This window comes from Oncorhynchus clarkii, chromosome 10 (assembly GCF_045791955.1).
Source record: "Oncorhynchus clarkii lewisi isolate Uvic-CL-2024 chromosome 10, UVic_Ocla_1.0, whole genome shotgun sequence".
Taxonomy (NCBI): Eukaryota; Metazoa; Chordata; class Actinopteri; order Salmoniformes; family Salmonidae; genus Oncorhynchus; species Oncorhynchus clarkii.
This window is the reverse complement of record NC_092156.1, coordinates 51,420,964-51,448,128: the sequence shown is the minus strand read 5'-3', so window position 1 is coordinate 51,448,128 and position 27,165 is coordinate 51,420,964. Positions and strand designations below refer to the sequence as shown.

The following is a 27,165-nucleotide window of genomic DNA, read 5'->3' as shown; positions in this document are numbered from 1 at the left end:
ATTTAACTAGGCAAGTCAGTTAAGAACAAATTATTATTTACAATGACAGCCTAACGAGGAACAGTGGGTTAACTGCCTTGTTTAGAACGACAGATTTTTACCTTGTCAGCTCGGGGATTCAATCCAGCAACCTTTCGGTTACTGGCCCCACACTCTAACCAATAGGCCATCCCAAATCCTACTCTGTTCTATGCCTGGTTCAGTGAAAATTGGAAGTAACATGCAGAAACAAGGTCACCAAAAGCAGTGGGTCTTTTAATTATGATTAGTCAGGATTGGAACGATATTATTGGTCATTGTCATTAAACAGCTGGGTGAGTGAGTCCACACCGTGGAAAGATGGATAGGATGGAGAGTCAGGATTGGCAGTTGTGTTTGTGTGCGTGCGTGCGTGTCTGTGTGTGTGTTAAACAGCTGGGTGAGTGAGTCCACACCATGGAAAGATATGGCAGATGGCGGATGGGAAAAGTAGGTCAATGGCAGATGAAAACACAGCAGCTCATTGCAGTTTAGTATACTTTCTCATAGGCCTAGCGCAATCAAAAAATGTGATTGTCCTGTGTTTTATATATATTTCCACACTATGAGGTTGGAATAATAATATGAAATTGTGAATATGATGATAATGGCCTTTTAGTGTAAGAGCTGTTCGAAAAGACAGTTCTCAGTTTTTCCCTCCCCACTCAAACCACTCCCAGATAGTCGTAGAAAATGATTGCTTGAGAAATTACAATTTTTGACCATTTTAATTGAAAAGAATCCCAGGTACTTTATTATTTGATATTGAGTTAAAACACACACACACACACACACACACACACACACACACACACACACACACACACACACACACACACACACACACACACACACACACCTGGATTGGATTTTCATTGTCAAGCAATTGTGGTAGATACTTCAAATAATTTGTCACAGTACTTTAAGGCTTCAGTTTGGATATACTTTTAAACACCAGATCAAAGCTAAGAGGAGCTTGGGGATTGATGGTTTTTACTGTGTGTTTGTCAAAGATTCTACTCTAGTGTGCACAGCCTGGCATCAGAGCAATATGAAACATACTTAATGTATTTCTGAGCATCTCCAAGATGTATGATACCTACTAATGATCTAGTTACTTTAGACTGAAACAAAAGTAGGGAGATTGGTTGGACGTAGCAATTTAAAGGTTGTGTGTTTGAGTCATGTCGGGAACAACTGTATTATTTTAGCTAACCCTTCCCCTAACCTTTATTCTAAACTTTAAACCAATTCACCTAAACTACTACTTAAATTCACCTTACAGTTTTGTTTTAGTTCCCCTAACCTTTCACGTAATTTATCCTAACCTTTGTTGTTAGTTCCCCAAACCAACAACGTAAATTCTCCCCGTATTTCTACTTTGTTGTTACATGCAACAATCAACCTGGTCTCAGAGAAAGATGTATAATACTATATGTCCTCCCAGATGTGTGATAACTTCCGTCATCCAATTCGTATGCTACTGTACGACCAGGTAAAATGTATGATACTATACATCCTCTAATTTGTATGATATTGTACGATTGCTTTTCCATTCATAATGTAACCCGACATAACGTAACATACTGTATCATACTAAATTTAGTTTCACAGATGTATTTACAGAATAATACAAACTGGGCAGAAAGGCATTGCTCAATGGGTTGTTTAGGTACTGCCTGGTTGTCAGTGAGGCCTGTGTTAATGAGGTCCCAATGGGTCCTTACTCACTAACATACATTGTGTTTAAAACAGTGTGGTGCAGAAATATAGGTAAATTGTAAACTTTGCTACTTGGCAGAACAATTGGAGGCATTTTCATTAACTCAAGTACAGGTAGATTGAATGTGTAGTGGGGGTTTCCAGAAAGCAATGCCTATTGGGAGAACGTATGGCAAGCCAAAGCAGACATATTAGAATGGTTTGTCACAGCATTAACATCTGCTAACCATGTGTATGTGACAAATACAATTTGATTTGATGACACACAGTATAATCACTATATATAGTACATACTACTGTGGTCTACCTCTTTCAAGGTATTAAAAGCACGACAAGTAAGAGGGTCAAATTAGCTTGACAGCAAGTGAATATCCTAGTTAAATCTCAGAACAGCAATAGAAATGTTATTACCATGTGTAATGGGAGAGATGAGTGTGTTTGTCTGACCAGTGTGTGGTGTGTGTGTTATCTCCTGTCCAGGACCTGTGTGGAGCCTCCACCTGTGACACCCTGGGCATGGCTGACGTGGGCACCATGTGTGACCCAAAGAGAAGCTGCTCTGTGATAGAAGACGACGGTCTGCCCTCCGCCTTTACCACTGCTCACGAGCTTGGTGAGTGCTCTGTCCCATCACCTTAGTCCGTCCTCCAGGGTTGGAATTGAACGTTCAGTTTACTTCCTGAATTGACTGAATTGACTCAATGGGGTGAACCCATTCACCCAAACCTGCTGTCCTCTCCAAACCCCCCTGGCACAGTAATTGAGAACCCAAAGTTGCTGTTTTGTCAGTGTGACAAGAATAGTTACTAAAAATGATCCAGATTTCCACTTTTTAGTTTGAACAGCATTAGAGCTGATATAAAGGAAGACCGATATCTATGCAGATTCTCATTGTATTTTTATGTGAATGTAAAGCTGTAAAAACGGTCAAACAAAGACGAAACTGTTGACGGTATCACCTCCTTTCACAATACCTGAGCAACCATAAAATAATTTTTGTAAATGTCCAGTGTTTATTGACTGACAAAAACAACAAGCCAGTTGACGGCAAGGTATATGACCTATGCTGCCCAAGTAAATCCAGTAAGTAATTTATTGAATAACAAAGATGAATGAGACATTACTGTCTCCCTTCTTCCTCTTCCTGCTATAGGCCACGTGTTCAACATGCCGCATGACAATGTGAAGGCGTGTGAGGAGACGTTTGGGAAGCTGAAGGACAACCACATGATGTCCCCTACCCTGATCCAGATCAACAGGACCAGCCCCTGGTCCCACTGCAGCGCAGCCATCATCACTGACTTCCTGGACAGCGGACATGGTGAGTCAGCAGAACCTCTGACCCCTGACGCACACACATAGGCATGTACGCACAGCACATACCTGACCCTTACTAAGGTGTGGTAGTGGTAAAGAGATATTTGGGTAACCCTTGAGTGCTGCCGGTAAAAAAGTGGGCAAACCCTTAACCCATTTATCTTGTGTAATATGTGGGAAAACCCTACAAGGTTGGTAAACTGCCTGGACAGTGCAAATGGTGAGTCATCGTGACTCTTACCTTCTGACCCCTAACCCCTGACCCTTGTTGTGTAGAACAAGAGGAAGGAATGTAGGGAGAGTGTTTGATAAAGAGATGTGAGTGAGACTCAGCTGAACTCAGTCTCACTGTGGTGCTTCAGGCACCCCTTATAACACACTCATTGGTTGACAACATACAGTACAAACATCTTGTGTTGGCACCAGGACTGCTGATGGCTGATCACATTGAGAGAACACATGCCCATCCTTACGTGCTGCTGAGCACATAATCACAGAGCCTGTTGTGTTCCTGTTGTGTCCCTGTCACAAACAGAGTCACACAGTCTAGCCTGTTATCTGTTGCCACAGGGTCAGTAACTAAGGGGCTATGAAGCCTGCGGTTGTCAAGGAGCAGGCTGACTTACTTCGCAAAGCAGACATTTGTCTCTTTATTTTTCTAAATTCCGCCTGATAAGATCAAATAGATAAAGATGGTAGTTATTGTCCCTGAAAGGGAAATGTGTTTTAGACATATATACTGCTTAACATAATGATTATAAGTCTTCAAATAGTCCAAGAATATAATAACCTCTCAGCCATGAATATGACCTGATGGGGTAACAACAGCTATAGTTATCTCTGTCGTAAAGACGAATCACGTATCAGATAACTCTAAATGGGACATGTGCACAGACCAGACAGCCTACACTCACTGTAACGTTGGAGGCACTCACAAAATGTTACATTACAGACAATGAGAGAGAGAACTCTCTCTGCAGACATCCTAATCCTACTCTCTTGAATATGGAGCTTGTGCCAAGCAGGGCAAACCACAAGGTCTGGACCCAGATCAGTGACAAACTGTTATTTCAAGGCCTGCTATCCTGACCATCTGTCCCAAATTAGAGGGACTGTTATACGAAGAACCACCACAGTGGTTTGGGCAGCTAGGTGTAGTCCTCAATACTTTCCACATAGGTTAAAATAGAATAGAAGAAAAATGCTCTGTTCGTTCCATTCTGTTTTCATGGCCGTTACATGACATTTTTCCTCAGGACAGAGAAAAGTAGACAACGACAATGGCTGGTTCAAAGTAGCACAAGCACGCACGCAAGTTAGGAGTGCCTTGAGACATTAGGAGTGTGTGTCTCTTTGTTAAAAACAGCTGGTGCGTGTTCTCTAATGTTAAGGAAGTCTCAAGTTTTTGCTCGCCTGAGTTAGAATACCTTATGGTAAGCTGCAGACCATACTATTTACCAAAAGAGTTTTCATCTATATTTTTGGTAGCCGTCTATTTACCACCACAAACCGATGCTAGCACCAAGACTGCACTCAACAACCTGTATAGGGCCATATTCAAACAAGAAAATGTACACCCAGAAGTGGTGATTTTAATGCAAGGAAACTGAAATACGTTTACCTAATTTTTACCAGCATGTCACCTGTGCAACTAGAGGCCACAAAATTCTAGATCACCTTTACACGACACACAGAAAAATATACAAGGCTCCTCGCCCTCCCTGATTCCTACTTACAAGCAAAAAACTCAAACAGGAAGAACCAATGTGGAAGTGGTCCAATGAAGCGGATGAAACACAGCAGGACTGTTTCGCTAGCACAGACTGAAATATATTCCGGTATTCATCCAATGACATTGATGAGTGTACCACATCAGTCACCGGCTTCATTAATAAGTGCATCAATGACGTCGTCCCCACCGTACGTACATATCCCAACCAGAAACCATGGATGCCATGGATTCTTGTACGACCTCACTGAGCTAAAGGCTAGAGATGCCGCTTTCAAGGAGTGGGACATTATCCGGACGCTCATAAGAAATCCCTCTTCAACCTTTGATGAGCCATCAAACAGGAAAAGCATCAATACAAGACTAAGATCGAATCCTACTACGCCGGCTCTGACGCACGTCGGATTTGGCAGGGCTTGCAAACTATCACGGATTACAAAGGGAAAACCAGCCGCGAACTGCCCCGTGACACGAGCCTACCAGATGAGCTAAAAGCCTTCTATGCTCGCTTCAAGGCAAGCAACACTGAAACATGCATGAGAGCACCAGCTGTTCCAGACGGCTGTGTGATCTCACTCTCCGTAGCCAATATGAGTAATTCCTTTAAACAGATTAACATTCACAAGGCCGGATTACCAGGATGTGTACTCAGAGCATGGGCTGACTAGCTGGCAAGTGTCTTCACTGACATTTTCAACCTCTCCCTGACAAAGTCTATAATACCTACATGTTTCATGCAGACCACCATATTCCCTGTGCCCAAGAACGCCAAGGTAACCTGTCTAATTGACTATCGCCCCGTAGCACTCACATCTGTAGCCATGAAATGCATGGCTCACATCAACACCATCATCTGAGACACCCTGGACCCACTTTGCATACCGCCCCAACAGATTCACAGATGATTTTTTTTTTTATGGATAGCGGGGGCTATTTAAGCCAGTGGTGTAGTGGGGGATATTTAAGCAATAAGACAGGTGGACTCAACAGGGTGGGGGGTGGACTCAACAGCCCTTAGCCGTGGTATATTGGCCATATATCACAAACCCCTGAGGTGCCTTATTGCTTTTATAAACTGGTTACCAATGTAATTAGAGCAGTAAAAATACATGTTTTTGTCATACCCGTGGTATATGGCCTGATATATCAAGGCTGTCAGGGCTCGAACCATCCAGTTTTTAAATGCAGGTATATGCCGTATACCCACTTTTCTTTCAGTGGGCATTGCATTTACTCACTTCTTAATCCCCAGTTATGTGTAACAAAGTAGTGTAGTAGAGGTATACAATATCAAGTATGTAGTACAATAGTGGAATCCTGCCTACACAATTGCAAAACACGTGAAATATATTCACATGCACGCTGCTCACATAGCCTAGTTTCAGCAAAATATCATCTGCAGGCAGGCAGCAAGAGCGGCAAGCTCTTAACTGGTTTTGGCATGGAGCAGCTCACAGAAGAATGTCACCCACAGCTGGTAGGTAGGAAAGACGTTTCAACTTATGATATCTACCAATAAATGCTAACTAAGGCAACAATGGGTATGCAAACCAGGTATTAAAAAATGTTAGTCTGATGTCTTGGTTAGTAGGCTATTTGTGATTTCAGTCATCATGTGCTGTTTGCATCAGGGGCATAGGCATGAGTGGGCCTGGTTGGACACAGGCCCAACCACTGGGGCCCTGCCAGGCCCACCCAATCAGATTGAGCAAAAAAACAACAACACAGTTCCACTCACCAGATGATAATCATTTGAAACAACCCTTCCCTGCAGTCAATGACCAAAAGTGCCTTCTTTGGCCTCAAAGGTGGAAGGATATTAATAATTTTAATAATTGTGTAATTAGTAAAGATTATAAATATAAAATTCATATCAAGTGTTTCTATGTCAAACAGTTTTGTTATATTTCAGTCTTCTGTGATGTAAATAAAGTGTAATATTGGGATGCGAACAACAATTTGAATACATTTTAGTTCTATATCTGACATGGTATAAGTGTCTTTTTTTTAAGTCCATAACCATGTGTGAGGTGTATACTTTTTTTAAATGCATTTTTTTTAAGACTACTAAGAATCACTCTGTGTGACCCTGATTTAGCCCACTGCAGTTAAAGGTTAACTTCTTGTTAAAAGTTATTCTTGAAAAGGGAGAAGCTAACAAATTAGCAACAACATCCTCTTCGATAACACCTGTTGCAGCCGCTGCAAACTAGCCAACAACAAAAGATAGCTAGCTAGACCCTGGGAAAACTACTGCTCGCTATTGCACAGTGATCTGTTGGCCTTTGATAAGGCAGAAGTTTCCATACGTATTTTTGGTAAAAACTGTCCCACCCATTACAAATTAAAATGTGATTGGTTTATTCCTGTAAGGGTTTTCCTGTGGTGAAGGAGAAGCGGACCAAAATGCAGCGTGGTGGTTATTCATGTTTTTAATAAAGACAACTATACATGAACAGACTAAACAAAACAAGAAAAGTGAAAACCTAAACAGTCCTATCTGGTGCAAACACAGAGACAGGAACAGATCACCCACAAACACACAGTGAAACTCAGGCTACCTAAGTATGATTCTCAATCAGAGACAACTAATGACACCTGCCTCTGATTGAGAACCATACTAGGCCGAAACATAGAAATACCCAAATCATAGAAAAACAAACATAGACTGCCCTCCCAACTCACGCCCTGACCATACTAAATAAATACAAAACAAAGGAAATAAAGGTCAGAACGTGACAATTCCACTGTCACTCCCAAATGTTGCCCTAATACAGTTAAATGGCATGTGCCTTCTATCCAGCTTCTCATGGCCTAGCTAATGGCTGAATTAGCTAGGTAGATTTATCTCGCCAAAGACAAAATCTGAACTGAAGAGATTAAATCAGAACATGATTGAAAATAATAATATAATTGTAATTATTGTTGTTTTTATTATATTAGAAATCCTTAGCCCTCTGAAGGCGTAGAAGGTCCTCATTGTTCCCCGCTGTGTTTGGGTTAGTAATAATTGCCCTCAGCATGCATTTGTTTACCATTCTGAATGTCTATAGAATCCATATGTTCTTCTGAAATATGCAGAAATACTGGACAAAGAATTACAATTATGGTCTTGAATTATGGTCTTTTTTATGTTCTTGGAATTGAATTGGTCTCGAACCTGCTTGTCCCTCTCCCGGTCTCGGTGTCAACTCGGACTCGACCTCCCTCCGGTCTTGGTCTTGACTCGGACTCGATTTTCTCCGGTCTTGGTCTTGAATTTGTCTCGCTTTAGGTGGTCTCGAACACAACACTGGGCCTAGGCTACATAAAAAAACATACAAAAATCAATGAGTCTGATGCAACAGATCAGAAAATGTTGATGCACTATTAGTCTGTGTCTTCACATTATAAGCGCAACAATGTGCACAAGACAGTAGGCTACGCGTGAATGTTCGTTTCATAATGCAATTAGCATGAAAATACCATTGTCAAAGTGACAGATATGAAAATATCCTTTCGAAATTTAGAAAGAGGGGAGATCTAAAGATGCAACAACTAGCATGGGTTGCTAATATGACTAGGACTGTGCCTTTGGTTACTGGACAATGAAAGAAAGTTGAAAACCAATAGAACATGAGAAAAATAGGCTACTGGTTTCAATGGCATATGGAAGTCTTTATAATATAATTGCCTATACAGATATGGTTGGATTTTGCCGAGACTACCTTGAAGCAAAGTACAATATGTAGTAAAACTTTCAGGTTTCAAACAAATAGCTATACTTTTTCAAAATGTGTATTGCCTCCAGCACATTGCAAAGTGTTGTGTGGCGCGCTGATGAAGCCTGCCTTCCATTGCCTATGCATTTGAAAGGCAAAAGGGAATCGCGCTACAATTACGAGATGAGATTTTTCTGTTGCTGTTTTTAATCGTGGCCAGAAAAATGATTTTCAACATGCGATTGCATTTCAAATGATTGAGCAACGATTGGGCTTATAAAAGCTGTGCGCGTGTGATAAATAAGATACCCTACATAACAAATATACACTACCGTTCAAAAGTTTGGGGTCACCTAGAAATGTCCTTGTTTTTGAAAGAAAAGCAAATTTTTTGTCCATTAAAATAACATCAAATTGATCGGAAATACAGTGTAGACATTGTTAATGTTGTAAATGACTATTGTAGCTGGAAACAGCAGATTTTTTTTAAATGGAATATCTACGTAGGTGTACAGAGGCCCATTATCAGCAACCATTACTCATGTGTTCCAATGGCACGTTGTGCTAGCTAATCCAAGTTTGTCATTTTAAAACGCTAATTGATCATTAGAAAACCTTTTTGCAATTATGTTAGCACAGCTGAAAACTGTTGTTCTGATTAAAGAAGCAATAAAATGGGCCTTCTTTCAATTTTATGTTATTTTAATGGACAGAAAATCTCCATGGCACTGTTTCAAGCAGACCACCATAGTCCCTCTGCCCAAGAACACTAAGGCAACCTGCTTAAATGACTACAGACCCGTAGCACTCACATCCGTAGCCATGAAGTGCTTTGAAAGGCTGGTAATGGCTCATATTAACACCATTATCCCAGAAACCCTAGACCCACTCCAAGTTGCACTCCACACTGTCCTTTCCCACCTGGACAAAAGGAACACCTACGTAAGAATGCTATTAATTGACTACAGCTCAGTGTTCAACACCATAGTACCCTCACAGCTCATAAGATCCTAGCACTAAACACCTCTGTCTGCAACTGGATCCTGGACTTCCTAACGGGCCGCCCCAGGTGGTGAGGGTAGGTAGAAACACATCTGCCACGCTGATCCTCATCACTGGAGCCCCTCGAGTGCGTGCTCAGTCCCCTCCTGTACTCCTTGTTCACCCATGACTGCGTGGCCAGGCAGGACTCCAACACCATCATTAAGTTTGCAGACGACACAACAGTGGTAGGCCTGATCATCGACAACGACTAGACAGCCTATAGGGAGGCGGTCAGAGACCTGGCTGGGTGGTGCCAGAATAACAGCCTATCCCTCAACTTAACCAAGACTAAGGAGATGATTGTGGACTACAGGAAAAGGAGGGTGGGGCGCCCCTATTCTCATCGATGGGGCTGTAGTGGAGCAGGTTGAGAGCTTCAAGTGCGTTGGTGTCCACATCACCAACAAACTAGAATGGTCCAAACACACCAAGACAGTCTTGAAGAGGGCACGGCAAAGCCTATTCCCCCTTAGGAAACTGAACATATTTGGCATTGGTCCTCAGATCCTCAAAAGGTTCTACAGCTGCAACTTCGAGAACATCCTGACTGGTTGCATCACTGCCTGGTACGTCAACTGCTCGGCTTCCGAACGCAAGGCACTACAGAGGGTAGTGTGTACAGCACAGTACATCACTGGGGCTAAACTGCCTGCCATCCAGGACCTATATAATAGGCGGTGTCAGAGGAAAGCCCATAAAATTGGCAGAGACTCCAGTCACCGAAGTTATAGACCGCTTTCTCTGCTACAGCACGGCAAACGGCACCGGAGCGCCAAGTCTAGGACCAAAAGGCTCCTCAACAGCTTCTACCCCCAAGACATTAGACAGCTGAACAATTCATAAAAATCCCCACTGGACAATTTACATTGACCCCCCCTCTTGTACACTGCTACTACTTGCAGTTTGTTTGTTACCTATGCATAGTCACTTCGCCCCCACCTACAGATGACCTCAAGTAGCCTGTACCCTGCACACTGACTTGGTACCAGTGCCCCCTGTATATAGCCTTGTTATTGTTATTCTTATTGTGTTACTTTTTATTATAACTTTTTATTTGAGCTTACCATTATGGGCTATTAGCAGGACAATATACCTTAACCAACACCTCTCTGTATTTTGATACTTTGTAGATGGGAGCTCCGGAGTGGATGGGGGCTCCCACATGTAAAATGCGTTGCTACAGATGCAGGTTTGATACCTGTGCCGGCCGCCACCAGGAGACCCATGAGGTGGCTTTTAGTTTTAACCTAGAATCCTTCAACTCTCTATATGTAATTATTGGCGGAGAGTCACGTCATATTTTTCGATCTAGTGTAGGCCTACCGTAGGCGACATGAGTCTCACTAGTGTTGAGTAATTTGCTGTTAAAGTGGTGTAGGTCTTATTTATTTAAAGAGCATATTGGAGTTAGAAGCAATATAGGATTTGAAGCAAAAGCCTACAACTATTTTAGCACCGTTTTGCGCTGCTCTGAGACAAGCATGGGGACTGGTCTTGATAAATCAATTGAGGTTTTTATTTTCACTTAATCTCCGTTTGGATATTGGTTAGACTATAATAAAAAATTAGGTCGCAGATATGTTATGCTGTTAGTGTAACCTTTATTTAACTAGGCAAGTCAGGTAAGAACAAATTCTTATTTACAAGAACAGCCTATTCCTTCCTCCCCGTCTTGGAATTGAACCCCGGTCTCCCGCGTGCCCTGTCCACATGACATGGGGATTCTTTAGCTAAATAGCCAAGTACTGTACTGCCGACCGTCACGTTGTACAGCGCCATATTCTCCATTCCTTCCTAACGTTTTTTCTTGGAATAGAAACACCATAATATTAATCTAATTAACTAAGCAAGTAACAATCTAAATTTGACACACCTAATCATTCCAGGATGTTTCTTTATTTTGACTATTTTCTACATTGTAGAATAATAGTGAAGACATCACAACTATGAAATAACACATATGGAATCAGTTAAGAACAAATTTTTATTTACAAGGACAGCCTACTCCTTCCTCCCCGTCAGGGAATTGAACCCCAGTCTCCCTGTGCCTGCATTCTCTAGTACAGCCATCATTGAAGGTACTTGAGGTCACCGAGAAAGTCTGGACATGGCCTGCTCTCCCTTATGTAAGGAATTAGGCACTTTCCCATGTTTACTACAGTATGTATTGTAGGCTATGCTTACTTGTCAGACTGCACATTGGCCTAATAAACAAATGCAGGTGGCTTATATCTTCAAAATGCTTTAAATGCTTTATTATCCAAATGTAAAAGCATATACTTTACAGTACTGTATTTCCTCATCAGCATCTTTATGCTTTCATTAATAAAATAATGATAAAAATACTTTTTCAAAATGCAGATGTTGATTTAGCTTTGGATCCATAACGAATTACTATGAGAATAAATCACTGAATTACAGAAATATTGGAACAAATTTGTCTAATGAAGGCAAACAAATTGTTGCTTACTGGAAAATACTCTTTCAAACGCACATGGTTACGTTGTACATCATCGTTATGGCCATTAGCAGTGCTATATATTTTGTCCTTTATTCAGATTACAATCGCTCACTGTTGTTTAAAAAAAAAAAAATCGACAAAATATCATTATAAATAGCCTTCCCTCTGTGGACGTCTATTTCAGCACCGTTTCTCGCTGCTATGAGACAAGCATGGAGAAACTAAAATGTTCAATTATATTCCATGATATTCTTAAGATATATCTTTTTAGATATACTGTAGGCTTATCATAGGCGAAAGGAGTATTGGTCACACTACAATTAGGGTGCGGAAATGTTATGCCCCTTAGATATTAATTTAGAATCCTCCAATCTTCTTATGCTGTAGCCTGCTCCCGACCGTCACGTTGTACAGTGCAATATTTTCCATTCCATCCTAAAGGAAACCCTGAGGGTTTTGTTTTTATTTTCCTCGGTGGTCAAACTAGCACTAACTCTGGTGGTCAAACTAGCACTAACTTGCATTAACATAAAAAATGGCTGACAATTAAATAACATGCCATAGAATGCTGCAGCAAGGTGTGCTGCAGTATGACACAACTTTTAATCGAGGAACCACTGCGTGCCAATTTTATTCCACAAAATTATGCAAATTAACCCATAGACCGATACGCATGACCGGTCAAATGTATTGACTGGTTTTTCCATCAATGAATAGGCTAAAAATGATTATTTTGCAATGTGATTTTTTTTCTTCTCCAGGACAATTGGCCAGTGCTAATTTTATTTATCACCTTTTCTATTGTTTTTATCGTCCAAAAGCCGGCTATTACCTTCTAACAGAAACTCTGCGCTGGACAAGTGACGATTTTCATTTTCATTTGAAAAATGTATTGGTCATCTATGTGCATTGGGGAGTAACCCATTAGGGCATCCACACACGCAGCCAGCGGCATCAAAAACCTAGGGCTATTGGCCAAATGTCACGCCCTGGCCATAGAGAGACTTTTTATTCTCTATTTTGGTTAGGCCAGGGTGTGACTAGGGTGGGCACTCTATGTCCTTTTTTCTATGTTTTGTATTTCTATGTATTGGCCTGGTATGGTTCTCCATCAGGGACAGCTGTCTAACTTTGTCTCTGATTGAGAACCATACTTAGGTACCCTTATCCCCCACCTGTTTTGTGGGAAGTTAACTTTGACTTTGTTCAGGGCACATAGCCCAAAGCTTCACAGTTTGGTTTTGTTCTTTGTTTTGTCGGCATCATTTTTGATAAAGAGAAAATGTACGCTTACCATGCTGCACCTTGGTCCAGTCCTTCAGCCAGCCGTGACACCAAATGATTTACATGTCCTTAAAAACAGCCTACAACAAATTACAAAAACACTATTCTATATGTTTTGATTTTCGATGTGTAGCATATGCAAAACTATAGCATATGGTTTTATTGAGTTTTACTTTCCTAAAATAATTATTGTCCACCTAACGGTTCAGCCGTTAGATTTGAGCACTAAATGCATCAGAGAATTGCATGCATATAGGCCTATAGACTTATGCATCCACTCTATGATATTAATATTTTTAAATAAAATGTAAAAGGAAGAGATGCTTAGGCCTAGCCCCAGAGAGAGAGATACAGATATGCCAGTGGCATGCTATGACACCGACATGTAAGGAATTAGGCTACTGCGTCTGCTATACAGATATAGACATAGGAGGCTAAATTCGTAAATTTATTATCCTAATATTTTTTAATAAAGATAAGCATTGTATGTTAGATTATAGGAGAATCTTTGGTAGGCCTAAAATTTTTTTCCTCAAGTTCTACTGTCATAGACAGTTGGAGTGCCAGTTCACACTGCCTTCATATCACACCACACCAAACTGTCAAAACCGTTTCTAAACTTAAGGTAATGTAATATCATAAGTCAAGTTATTGCTAAAGGGAAAATATCACAGCAAACACAACATTGCATTTGGAACTTCATTTGGCCAAAGAAAATGGCTGAAGAGAATGAAATAAAACACTTGCAAACTGGTTTAAACCTTCACCAAAGTTCTGAACAGGCTGTATTGCAGGAATTATCAAGAAAGGCTAGTGACTACTTTATAACCTTTGTTTAACACCTTTTTGGTTACTACATGATTCCATATGTGTTATTTCATTGTTTTGATGTCTTCACTATTATTCTACAATGTAGAAAATAGTGAAATAAAGAAAAAGCCTTGAATGAGTAGGTGTGTCCAAACTTTTGAATGATAATGTATATATACATGTTTTTTTTTTAATCTTTCTCTCTGCATTGTTGGGAAGGTCCTGTAAGTAAGCCTTTCACTGTTATTATGCCCCTTTTGTTTACGAAGCATGTGACAAATAAAATTAGATTTGAGTGTATTGAGAAGTTAGGAGAGTCTCACTGAGTGCTAAGTCACAGACCGTCCGACACTTCCAATTCAGTCTGGCCTTTTGATGTTGTGTAACACAGGCCTGTCAAACCTGAGTTATTATTAGACTTTTCCTGGAAACAGCTAGGCCCTCTGCTCTGTGCTTCTTCTTCTTATCGTAACTCCACTCTGCAGGGCTTTTGTCACTCAGGTGTGCTGTCTTAGGTAGGGTTGCACATTTTGGGGAATATTCAGAGGTGGAAAGATTCCGTGGGAATTAACGGGAATATATAGGAATTATCGGTAATATATGGGAATTATTGGAAATATATGCACATTAATATTTTTTTTGTATTGGATATATTTACCATATCACATGGAGACAGAAACATAAACCTTTTACCTTATCATAAGTTGACATAATTGCAAATGATAAATGCTTCCAATAGAAAAAAACGAATTGGACTTTAATTAAATTAGTTGACTCTTCACACGTGGGATGATTTCACTGAACAACAAAATAAAGGGAATATTGAATGATCCCCAATGATCCATCGCATCTCCCAAAAATGTTTTCAACATACATCTGTAAAATGATAGAAACAAAAACTTTGGTTGTTTTCCTCTCAGACTTCCATGTCTTCTCCCTGGACCTCCTCAATGTCCACCTCTTGAACATCAGACTCTGAGGCCTCATCTTCACTGTCACTTTCCAACTTTGTTGAGGATGGCTCATTGTCAGGCTCAAAAAGCCTCAAATTTGCCTGGATGGCCACCAATTGTTCAACCCTTGTGTTGGTCAGCCTGTTGCGTGCTTTGGTGTGTGTGTTCCCAAACAAGAACCAGTTGTGCTCTGAGGCGACTGATGTTGGTAGGATTTGGAGGATTGATGGAGGCCACAGGGGAAAGAGCCTCAGATCCATAAAGTTCCTTCCACCAGGTGGCTGATGAGATATGTTGGCACGACTGCTATATTGCATCTCCATCCCAAAGCCCTTGTTTGGAAGTGTACTTCGCCAGACTGCCAAGAACCTTGCCCTTATCCAGGCAAAGGTGGTGAGACACGGTAGTGATGACACCATAGGCCTTGTTGATCTCTGCACCAGACAGGATGCTTTAACCAGTAAACTTGGGGTCCAACATGTACGCTGTGGCGTGTATGGGCTTCAGGCAGAAGTCGTCACGCTTTTTGATGTATTTCAGAACAGCAGTGTCCTCTGCTTGGAGCAACAGTGAAGTGGGCAGGGCAGTATGGATTTCTTCTCTTACATCTGCAAGTAGAGTCTGAACATCAGACAGGATGGCATTGTCTCCCTCAATCCGTGCAATGGCTACTGCTATAGGTTTCAGGAGTTTCAGGCTGCTTACCACTCTCTCCCAAAATATATCATCCAGGAGGATCCTCTTGATGGGGCTGTCCATATCGGCAGACTGTGATATGGCCATTTCTTGGAGATACTCTTTCCCCTCCAGGAGACTGTCAAACATGATGACAACTTCACCCCAATGGGTGTTGCTGGGAAGCTTCAATGTGGTGCTCTTATTCTTCTCACTTTGCTTAGGGAGGTAGATTGCTGCTCTAATTGATGACCCTTCACATACCTAATTATTTCCTTGGTTCTCTTGTAGAGTGTATCCATTGTTTTCAGTGCCATGATGTCCTTGAGGAGCAGATTCAATACATGAGCAGCACAGCCAATGGGTATGATGTGAGGGTAGGACTCCTCCTCTCTAGACCAAGCAGCCTTCATGTTTGCAGCATTGTCTGTCACCTGTGCAAATACCTTCTGTGGTCCAAGGTCATTGATGACTGCCTTCAGCTCATCTGCTATGTAGAGACCGGTGTGTCTGTTGTACCTTGTGTCTGTGCTCTTGTAGAATACTGGTTGAGGGGTGGAGATGATGTAGTTAATTATTCCTTGCCCACGAACATTCAACCACCTATCAGAGATGAATGCAATACAGTTTGCTTTCTCTATGATTTGCTTGACCTTCACTTGAACTCTGTTGAAGTCAGCAAATGAGTGGATAAAGCATGTCTGGTTGGAGGGGTGTATGCTGGGCGAAGAACATTCAGAAATCTCTTCCAATACACATTGCCTGTGAGTATCAGAGGTGAACCAGTTGCATACACATCTCGAGCAAGACATTCATCAGCATTTCTCTGACTACATTCCTCCATTGAGTCAAAAAAAATATCTGATTCCAGGAGGACCATGAGCTGTTGCTATCGATAAGATGTCTGATTCATAATTTCCCCTTCAAATATAAGTAGAGGGACTTTTGTCAGAGGTTGCTTGTTGTGAGCGCTGAGGGAACTTTATGCACTTCACCAGATGATTCTGCATCTTTGTTGCATTCTTCACATATGATTTGGCACAGTATTTGCAAATGTACACAGCTTTTCCTTCTACATTAGCTGCAGTGAAATGTCTCCACACATCAATCAGATAGTGCCTGTGGATTTTCCTGTAAAGATTAGAAAAAAATGAGTAAAAAAAACAACAAATACAATTCCATGTATAGATAAATAGTTCAGCAGTTAGATTAAACAACTGCTTTGTAAGATAAATGTTTTAAAATGACTGGGATGTATGGAAACAGGTGATTTAACACACTCCTCAGTTAGCAGTTAGCACACTCCTCAGTTAGCAAGCTAAAACCCACATGGTAGCAAAAACTAACTAGCAGAAATTGTTAACAAGTTGGAAATCATTTAAACACACTTTGCTGTAAGCTGCTATTTCACCAGAAAGATTCCAACCCTTTGCAACCCTAGCCTTAGGTCAATGAATTTGCATATATCTGTTTGTGTGTGTGTGTGGTCATGTGTCTCTGTATATGTCTGTGCGTTCACATGTGTGTGTGCATGTCTGTGTGCTTGTGTGTGTGTGTGATCGTTACTCTACTCAGCAGGGCAGAGGCAGACATTAGGCAGACACTAGGCAGACGTCTATGGAACAGCACACTAATGGGTTAAACTAGACTTGGCCAAGTCAAGAAATTGCGTGTGTATGTTTTAGGAGGTAGACGTATCACCTCCTGTGTGTGTGTGTGTGTGTGTGTGTGTGTGTGTTTGGTCTTTAACAGCTAAGTGTAATGAACTATCAGCAGTTTCTGAAGCGCCGTCTTCAAAGGGGTCGACGTCACAGGGTCACAACTGGGTGACTGGCTGAGAGATTGTGCACTTGTTTAATCTGCACACACGTGCACACACGCAGAGATACACACGTACCTACTCACACAAACTTTTGAAAATCCTAATCCTCACGTGCAAAGTGTTTCACTACAGAAAAATAGAGAAAGGATGCAAAAAGACAGAGCAGTTAAACACTTGAATTGAAGGCACTTGAAATACAGTAAGCTCAGCCTTACTAAGAGTTGGAGTAAAAAAACCTCTGTTGGTGTAGCTGTGCAACTCATGGCCTGTATTTCTCTCTCTCTGTTCACTAGGTGAGTGTCTGCTGGATCAGCCCCTGAAGCCTCTGGCCCTGCCTGAAGTCCTCCCTGGATCCTCCTACAGCCTGGACCGGCAGTGTGAGCTGGCCTTCGGAGATGGCTCCAAGCCCTGTCCCTTCATGCAGCCGCCCTGTGGTCGGCTCTGGTGTACAGGGAAGTCCCGGGGCCAGCTGGTGTGTCAGACACGTCACTTCCCTTGGGCTGATGGCACCGCCTGTGGGGATGGAAAGTTGTGTATGAGAGGCGTCTGCATGGATAAGATGGATATACACAAGACTAAGGTAAGGCTGTGAGATATGCACATGCATGCACATGCAGGTGGGCAGGCACGCACACACACACACACACACATACACACACACACTCGCTCGTCCAACACTCGTCAACACACTTCAAACACTTCAAGCTTTCAAGCAATTCTCACACCAGTGTGAGATATGTCATGTCAGTAGAGATGTGAATGCCCTTCCACTGTGGTGTGAATGACGCAAGCCCCATGTTGTCAAACATACTTATTTAGGTATTTTACTCACGCTGGAGCATTGGCCACTGACATAGGCCATGTTGTCATATCGCTTATAAGAACCATGTAATAACACTTTAATAACTGTTATAGCCGTATAATAACCTGTTATAACCTCACCCCAGGTGGACGGGCGGTGGGGGAGGTGGGGTTCGTTTGGCTCCTGCTCCCGTACGTGTGGCGGGGGTGTCCAACTGGCCAAGAGGGAGTGTAACAACCCAGTGCCCTCCAACGGGGGCAAATACTGCCAAGGGGTCCGGGTCAAGTACCGCTCCTGTAGCCTGAACCCCTGCTCTGACACAGGTAAGAGTCGGCCCAAGACCTATATTTAATTACTTAATCCTCTCTATTCCCTTTGGGACATTTTGTAAGGTCAATGAGCTCACTCCACTTCTTCCGGACCATGGCAACATGTTGTACCTTGCTCCAAGAGAGGTGATCCCTGCCAGGTCATCTCTAAAAACCTATAACTACTTTACTCTATTACTTTTACTTTGTTACATTTTGTTTTACTGGGACAGTACACATTAAATCAACATGACTGTATGGTTGTTCCTCACCTCTAACTGACCTCTCTCTCCGTCTTAGGTAAAAGCTACCGCGAGGAGCAGTGTGAGGCATTTAACGGGTTCAGCCTCAACACCAACCGGCTTACCCCCTCGGTGGTCTGGGTCCCCAAGTACTCCGGGGTCTCCCCCAAGGACAAGTGCAAGCTCATTTGCAGGGCCAACGGCACCGGATACTTCTACGTTCTTGCACCCAAGGTTAGTTAGCAGCCATCTTCCTATTCTATTTTATTCTATTCTATTCTATACCCTCAAACCTAAGGTTAGCAACAGGCACATTTGAAACCATGAAGACATGGTACGTGTGCTAGAAGCAGCATTGTTAACCACTACACATCAGAGGTCTTTTCGGATCCCGAAATTGCGATCCGAATGGAATTGGATCCATTAAATTCCCACCGACACCGACAGGACCAGGTCATTTTTAGCTTGAGCACGCATAAAAGTACCTGGTCTGTGTGTAAATGTAAGCAGTAGTTCCTCACTGGGTTTGAAAGATCTTTCCAACACTCTCCTTCTCGATAGGCGTAAGTAACCACTGCGCCTTGGTATGAAATAACAACATATTGCTGATCTCATATCTCCAGTAGAAATATCATGGAATATGCTACCTGAACACTTCCCCCTTGGGAGGGTCCAGTTGAAACAATGTAGCATGTCCGCTACAGCAAGAGATCAAGCCAGTCAGAGAAAGAGGCAGACAGGCAGAGGAGAGAGATTCATGCTTTTGACAACTGCCATGTGTAGCAAACGTGATTCATGGGGAATATTTATTTTCATCAGGATATTTTCTTCTTCAAATACAGTTTTGGATCTGGTCGGTATTTCACATATTGTCAGACACATCCGAAATCCCTGGCGACCGAGCGTGATCAAACCCGGGATCCAAGGGTCAACTACAGAATATCTGACCTGTTCGAATATCGTGTCGGATCTCGGGTAATCGGGTTAGGGTATATCCGTGAAGACCTCTCTTACACATGTCCAGACCACCTGAGATATGTTTTTGTCCAGAATTACTAAAGCATAATGTTTGACTGGTATTTCAGATGTTACAGTACAGTATCAGTAGTAAAGACATGAAAAGAACAATTGCAGGCAGTCAAGCATTATGAGATGATGTGACAACCCCCCCCCCCCCCCCCCCCCCCCCCCCCACACACACACACACACGTACATGCAGATGAACTGACCTATGAGAGCAGCGTCTAAGAAGAAAGGAATGAGGAGGGAATGTAGAGAGAGAAGGAGGGCATGGAGACAAGGCTTATCTTGTTCAGATAGAGTGGTGTGGAGTGAGACAGAGCAGGAGCCTCAGTCACGGCATGGAGTTGCGGGTTCCACAGTCCACAAACTCCACTTCACATTGCCGTCACACTATCAGGCTTTCAGAGCAGGGGCAGATATGCAGAGAGACATGAGTCTCTTACTGGTCAATACTGGAACAGAGTTTCTGAGAACAAGTATGTTTATTTAACCCTCCTGTTGTGTTCGTTTCATGTTAATTAATTCTGTGTTCCCTGTCCAAAATGACCACCCCATTATAGCTAATGTTATCACCTAATGTTGTGTTAGATCTTTTTATCAACTTAAGTTATTGTGAACATTACAAGGCCTGTAGGCCTCATTGACCTAAACTCACACAACTCGTTTTTGAGTAAAAAAAGCATAATGTATGGATTATTTTGACTCTAACAAATACTCAGATGAAACATATTGTGCTATTTATCACAGACTACTTTGTGTCAAAGTTTAACAAGGCCTCTCTCCTCCTCACCAGTGTCAAGATCAAATATATGATCAAGAGCCTCACATACAGTATATCGTTTGGTCATTGTGCTGCCACAGAATGAATTGTGAGCAAGGCCTCAAAAAGGTTTCATATACCAGAGCTGTGAGAAAAGTTCTATATATTATTGAAACAATGTTGTGAATGTTTGTGAGAATGCCAACAGGTGTAGTTCCCGTGGCAGAAAGATTCTATTGGGGAAAGGTTCCCGTTGGGGTTGCCACTCAATTTTATACAGTAATTGTAGTCTCACCCATTCATTTATAATGATCGGTCATTTTTGACTAGGAACACCACAGGTGTACAAAAGTTAAATAAAACACCCAAAATGTTATGAAAATCATCTAAATGTATTTTGTGTGTTCAGATGCCCTGTGTGGACAAAGTCATGGAACCTTATGACAACAAGATTAAATTAACTATATTTGTCAGAGAGAATACTTGTAAATCGGTCCAATTCGATCGGAACACACCAGGAGGGTTAAAACATTGGGACTTCAATTGGGTCCCAGTTTTGACCGGGTCATGGGAAAAAGGCAGTTGAGTTCAGTTGAGGCAGTACTCACAGACACCATGTTGAGTTATCAGCTACATATTTCACCATGGTCCCGACTCTGCCGACACAGACTGTTGAGCATACTGACCTGGTCGACTGCTTCCACTCCAGACAGGCTGATCATGCGTTAGTAGGGTCATGTTCAGGGTGTGAGAACCAACTATAAGGCTGTATGTAAACTACATATTTTGCTCAGTCTAAGCGTGTCTAAAATGATCACAGTAGGACAGAACAGAGGGGTATCTTACAAAACAAGCTACATCTACTTAGGGTTTTCTAAAGCTAACCAGCTTCAGTTAGCTTCGCTTTCCAGCTCAGGGTTCATCCATACTATGACAGTGGATATTGCTCGTCCGCCTGCCGCTAACTCTAGCAGGCGTTTAACTGCACGTGCATGTCGCACTTGGCAAGTCGAACAACAAACTCTTCATTGAGACAATGCTGAAATATCAATCCATGTGCGAGTCAGTGCCACATTTTCATTTGTGCCGAAATCAAAATGATTTTTTGATGGTGTGAAATATACTTTTTATTTTGTATTACTTATTGTTAATGCCGTCTTTTGTGTGCTTTGGTGTGCTTATTTAGCAACACACAAACATTTTTTCCCCCACTCCTATCGATATATTTTCTTTCTTTATTAAGTCATACAAAAGGGTTACGTTGCGTGACGTTTTAAATTAATTGTGTTCTTACTAAATGTGCAATGTGATATTTTAACATTACTGTTTTTTTTAACACGCAAAAAAAACTATTGAATAATACAGTATTTAATCAGTCGTCTTCCTCAAATGAAGGGAATGATGACGCAATCTTTGCAACAGGGACAGAATCTGATTGCATTTGGTCCTCAACTCGCGGCTCAGTCATTTCACTCAGGGTACGTTTTCCGGGAGTTAGCCTGCCCGGTGCAGGTTAGTTCTGAAGAATTCGTGGGCATAGAAATTTACCTGGCTAAAAGGTTTTCCACTTTCGTATGACCAGTTATCCTGAGTTGACCAAAGTTATCTCGCTAACTCCTCAAACCTGCTTCGTTCAAATACCCCTCAGGTGTGGTGTTTTGCATGTATAGTTTGTGTATGTTATGTACACTAATCTCAGAGCCCAGAACTTAATTGTATTTATTTATTATTTTACCTTTATTTAACTAGGCAATTCAGTTAAGAACAAATTCTTATTAACATGACAGCCTAAGAACAGTGGGTTAACTGGGGCAGAACGACAGATTTTTACATGGTCAGCTTAGGTATTCGATCTTGCAACCTTTCGGTTACTAGTCCAACGCTCAAACCACTAGGCTACCTGCCGCTATTGATGTTGCATAACATTTGTTGAGTAATAAAATATATCTATCTCTGTATCCCAGGTGGTGGATGGGACCCCATGTTCTCCAGACTCCTCAGCAGTGTGTGTCCAGGGGAAGTGTATCAAGGCTGGTTGTGACGGCAAGCTGGGCTCCAACAAGAAGTTTGACAAGTGTGGCACCTGTGGAGGTGACAACAAGAGCTGCAAGAAGGTGTCAGGACTCTTCACCAAACCCATGTGAGTTCTCGGACCATTTATGCAATTTCTCATAGGTGTTTAGAGAACCATCTTGTAATGCATGGAAGTCGTCATTGTTTACAAGTGACACAAATTCCTATAACAGGAATGGATTGGATGAATTCCATGTAAAAGGAATGGTTTTGTTAACATTACTGTAACTGTTTAATAACAGTGGTTTTACTGATTTATGAATGTATTCTATTTTCCCCCAAAGACACGGTTACAACTTTGTGGTTATGCTTCCGGTGGGGGCATCCAACATAGACGTACGGCAGCGCGGCTACAAGGGCCTGGTGAGTGATGACAACTACCTGGCGGTGAAGAACAGCCAGGGTCAGTACCTGCTTAACGGGAACTACGTGGTTTCTGCCGTGGAGAGGGACATCATCGTGAAGGGTAGCCTGCTGAGGTACAGCGGTACGGCCGGCCTGGCAGAGACCTTGCTGGCTGTGAAGCCGCTCCGCGAGGCCCTCACTGTGGAGGTCCTGTCTGTCGGTCAAATGACCCCTCCCCGCATCCGCTACTCCTTCTACCTAGCCCGCGAGAGCAAGGACAAGAAGAAAGAGGAACGGGCGAGGTCACATAACAGTGTTCTAGCGGAGGACGTGGGCGGGGGGCAGAAGGGAGGAGAAGGAGGGGATCTCCTGAAGAAGTCCTCATACAGTATTGAGGGACCCATTCCAGGTAAGTGGTCCGCGGCCATGTGGGACGAGTGTTCGGTGACGTGTGGGAGAGGGGTGCAAGGGAGGCTGGTGCAGTGCCTGGGGCAGGACGGAGAGCCAGGGCTGGACTGTGACTCCATCGTGAGGCCCTCGGCTACCAGGGTGTGTGGGGACCCTTGTCCGGTGTGGGAGATTGGGGAGTGGTCACCCTGCTCCAGGAGTTGCGGGAAAGGCTTCAAGAGGCGGCCGCTGCGCTGTACCACGCAGACGGGGTTGCAGCTGCCCCGGGACCACTGCAGTGCGGGGAAACGTAAGCCACAGGAACTGGACTTCTGTCACCTAAAGCCCTGTTAACACACCATGAACCCTCCTTTTGTTGCCTCCTAGTCTACAGTACTATCCCTCCTCAATGGACTGGTGTGTTTTTCAAAAATGCATTTGACAAAGAAAAGACAAAACCAACAAGAATAAACAATCCCAATAATGATCCTGAACTTTGTTTCTGGTGTATCTGGCATCTGCCTGCAGAATGGGACAAATGTGAAGAATGAAGGACCCAATGTTGTTGGAAAGACAGAGAGACTGAGAGGGAACTGTGCTGTAATCTTTAGGTCATTGGTTAGTTGGTTACCGGTAACACTTTTGAAGAGCCAATATTACAGAAACAGTTGGTGTTGTTTGTATTTTTTGTTACAATCCCAATGTATTCTAGATTGTATTCTAGAATGTCCATATGCCAGCAATCCATCCAGTTGACCTGATGAATCTGGAACCAATGCACCATCTTGTCCCTCTCTGGTGTTGTAAAGTTCAGGTTCTGTGGGATATAGCAGAACTCTAAGTTGCTCGCAAGCCAACTGTCCACACAGCTTTCTCACCTACTTATCCTGAAGCCAGACATTGTGGGAAAATATAAAGAAAACATACAGTATGGAAAAACCATCTGCTAACTGGACCAAGATCATAATGCCCTTGTACTGCATGAGAATACTTTATACTGCAAAAATACTTATTGTATCCCCTTTACGTCCAGAGGTAGAATAAGAATCAGGAGAAATGGTTGTACTATACAGAGCATTGTACTGAGTATTATTGCACCGGATTTTACCAGTAGATACAGTATCATGGTAATTATTCCACACCTGGTTCTAGAATTCACATGTTCTTATTAGGAATTAATTTGGTAAGCATAGAATGTGATGATAGGATGTCTGTTCCGTGATCCATGAAAATAATTGTTTTCCTATGGTGTTCTGATCCTCCACGACATGAAAATATGCCTACACATTTTTTTAGTAATGACAAAAAGGGGTAGTGCAATGGGGATATCATATCTGTTTCCCTTGTGTTCCTCTTGCAAACAATACAGAAGAGCAGAAATAAACCTGTCCTTGGATGCAGCATAAGACATTCACTTTCTACAGAACTTTGACAGACAGCAGAACTTCAGTAACGGAAACTGTTACAGAAATAGATGCAAAAATCGTCCTATTGGCTGCTTTAGAAAAAGCCCCATACAGTAGTGTAGTCAGTCCCTAGAAGCGAACTGGGAAAGGAAAAAGGAAACTCGCTACCGACGCCTCTGTAGTAGTCTGCACTCTGTCACCACCACACCAGTGTGTTAGCGAGAGAGAGAGAGCTTTCAGCGATGTCATCATCCTCTACGTTAGGCTGCGCCCAGCCCCACACTAAGTTAGGCTGCGCCCCCAGCCCCTGACTTCACCGGCCGTTACCACGTTGTTCAGTTCAGTTTAGCAGAGACCGATGTTGACTCAGCCTGTTTGATTCTACCTCCCTCTACACGGATTGAAGTGGATTTAACAAGTTAAATCAATAAGGGATCATAGCTTTCACCTAGATTCCCCTGGCCAGTCTATGTCATGGAAAGAGCAGGTGTTCATGATGTTTTGTACACTCAGTGTACACCGTCCAACGAAATGCTAACTTGCAGATATCTTTTCCCTTTCATTCTCCCTTTCCCCACCGTCCCCTCCACACATACACATGGACAGACAGTGTGTTCCAATATCTGCACTGGCAGACCACAAGGAATTAAGCAGTGGGTGTCGGGCATGCATTCTTCCAAGTAGTGTGCTAGTATAGATGCAGTATTTGAACTTGTACTAGGACATAGCAAGCATGTAAGCATCTTTATCACTGGGTTTGATTGTGTGTTCAATGTTGCCCTTATCATTCCAATTGTTGAGCCAGCGGTGCAGCTTCTGAAATCCTGTCAAAGTGTTTGGCTTAGTTGCAATAGCCAAGTTATTATCGTTGAAATTAAATCATCAAAGTGGTATAGAAAAATGTCCTAATCTTTCTGAGACTGTGACAGAATGTGTGTTCTGTTGGAGCTCTCTGTTCCATCCTGTCCACAGCTGGAGCCCTAAGGCGAGAGGCAAGCTGTTCTTTGTACACAGTTAATGAAACCCCCTGTAATCCATTATATGCTTCTTGTTTTGGTTCTTCAGAGGGACCACATTGTCCATCTACACGATGGTTCCTGTATTACTTGGAATATTTTATTTGTCATTTATCTTTTGCACTTTGTACAGCAAAAGAGTGCAATGTCATGTCCTTGCATGGGCTGTCTTTGTATACTATGTATACATCCATTCCGCTTTGCGCAAAATAAGTATTGTAAATACTTTTTCATGTTTTTTTTTGGGGGGGGGGGGGGGGGTTATCTACGCTGGCAATTTTTTTTATTGTATTTGACATCAAGATATTTATTCCAAATAAAAACATTTACACATCTGTTCACTCCCCCTTTTCCCCTCTTCAAAATATCTTTGGTTCTCACAGTCGTCCTCAGGCTTGTTGCCAACGATAAATGAAAAAGCTTCCCACTGGGTACAAACTGGTTGACTCAATGTAATTTGTCAATGTTTTGTGACATGGAATCTATGTGAAAAATACATTAGATTTGAAAAAGTCATCAATGTAAACTGTTGTTTTGGGGGTAAAATTTAAACCACAGGATTATGTCATCATGGTAAACATACACAAATCCATCTCAACCAAAAATACAAGTTAAAGAATGGGACTAAATCAAATCAAACTTCATTTAAAGTGCATTTTAAGTTTGATTTGATTTAGTCATATTATTTAACTTCGATTTTTGGTTGAGATGGAGACATGAATTCAACATATAAATTATTAATTTGTAGACCAAGTGTAGACCAAGTGGCACAGATGGAACTATCCAAGCAGAAGATACATCTCTTTCAAACTAATGTAGCATTCAACCTTAAAATGATGAACACATTCATAGCCACATTGAGGCTACTGTCTAACTATGCATTTCTTCTTATGAATCATATAAAGCGTGCATGTTCAAGATAGCATGCATAGGTCGTTGCAGGTCTAGGGAGATCTTTACAATTGTTGTAATAATCTGTGCAGAATCTCAAACGGCATTGTTCACTTGCACCATGTACTTTTAATGTAATCTCAACTCCAATCCAGGTCATTTGGTTCTGACCAAGCACAGTGATAACACATGAATCTGTTTTATAAATAAACAAAGATCTGACATTGTATTCCCATTTGAACTTTGCTGTCAAATATTATCCACTTTGAAATGACGTGGCGTGCCCAGTGGGATATGTATACAATATACAAAGGGTTTTTTCTCTCTCTCTCTTGTAGTTGTGTCTGTTAGTCATATGTTTATAGCATATCATTTT

At 42.1% G+C, this 27,165-nt stretch overlaps 1 protein-coding gene across 1 annotated transcript in view; it reads left to right on the top strand.

Annotated features, from left to right (window-relative positions):
- Positions 1–26,235, top strand: part of LOC139418737 (ADAM metallopeptidase with thrombospondin type 1 motif, 15a) — a 32,235-nt gene extending 6,000 nt beyond the window's left edge. The window contains exons 2-8 of the mRNA XM_071168403.1: positions 2,221–2,353; positions 2,894–3,061; positions 17,830–18,116; positions 18,484–18,661; positions 18,947–19,122; positions 22,636–22,811; positions 23,029–26,235. Of these exons, the coding sequence (XP_071024504.1) occupies positions 2,221–2,353; positions 2,894–3,061; positions 17,830–18,116; positions 18,484–18,661; positions 18,947–19,122; positions 22,636–22,811; positions 23,029–23,830 (1,920 nt within the window). The 3' untranslated portion in view covers positions 23,831–26,235. The remainder of the gene's footprint in view (positions 1–2,220; positions 2,354–2,893; positions 3,062–17,829; positions 18,117–18,483; positions 18,662–18,946; positions 19,123–22,635; positions 22,812–23,028) is intronic.
- The last annotated feature ends 930 nt before the right edge of the window (positions 26,236–27,165 follow it).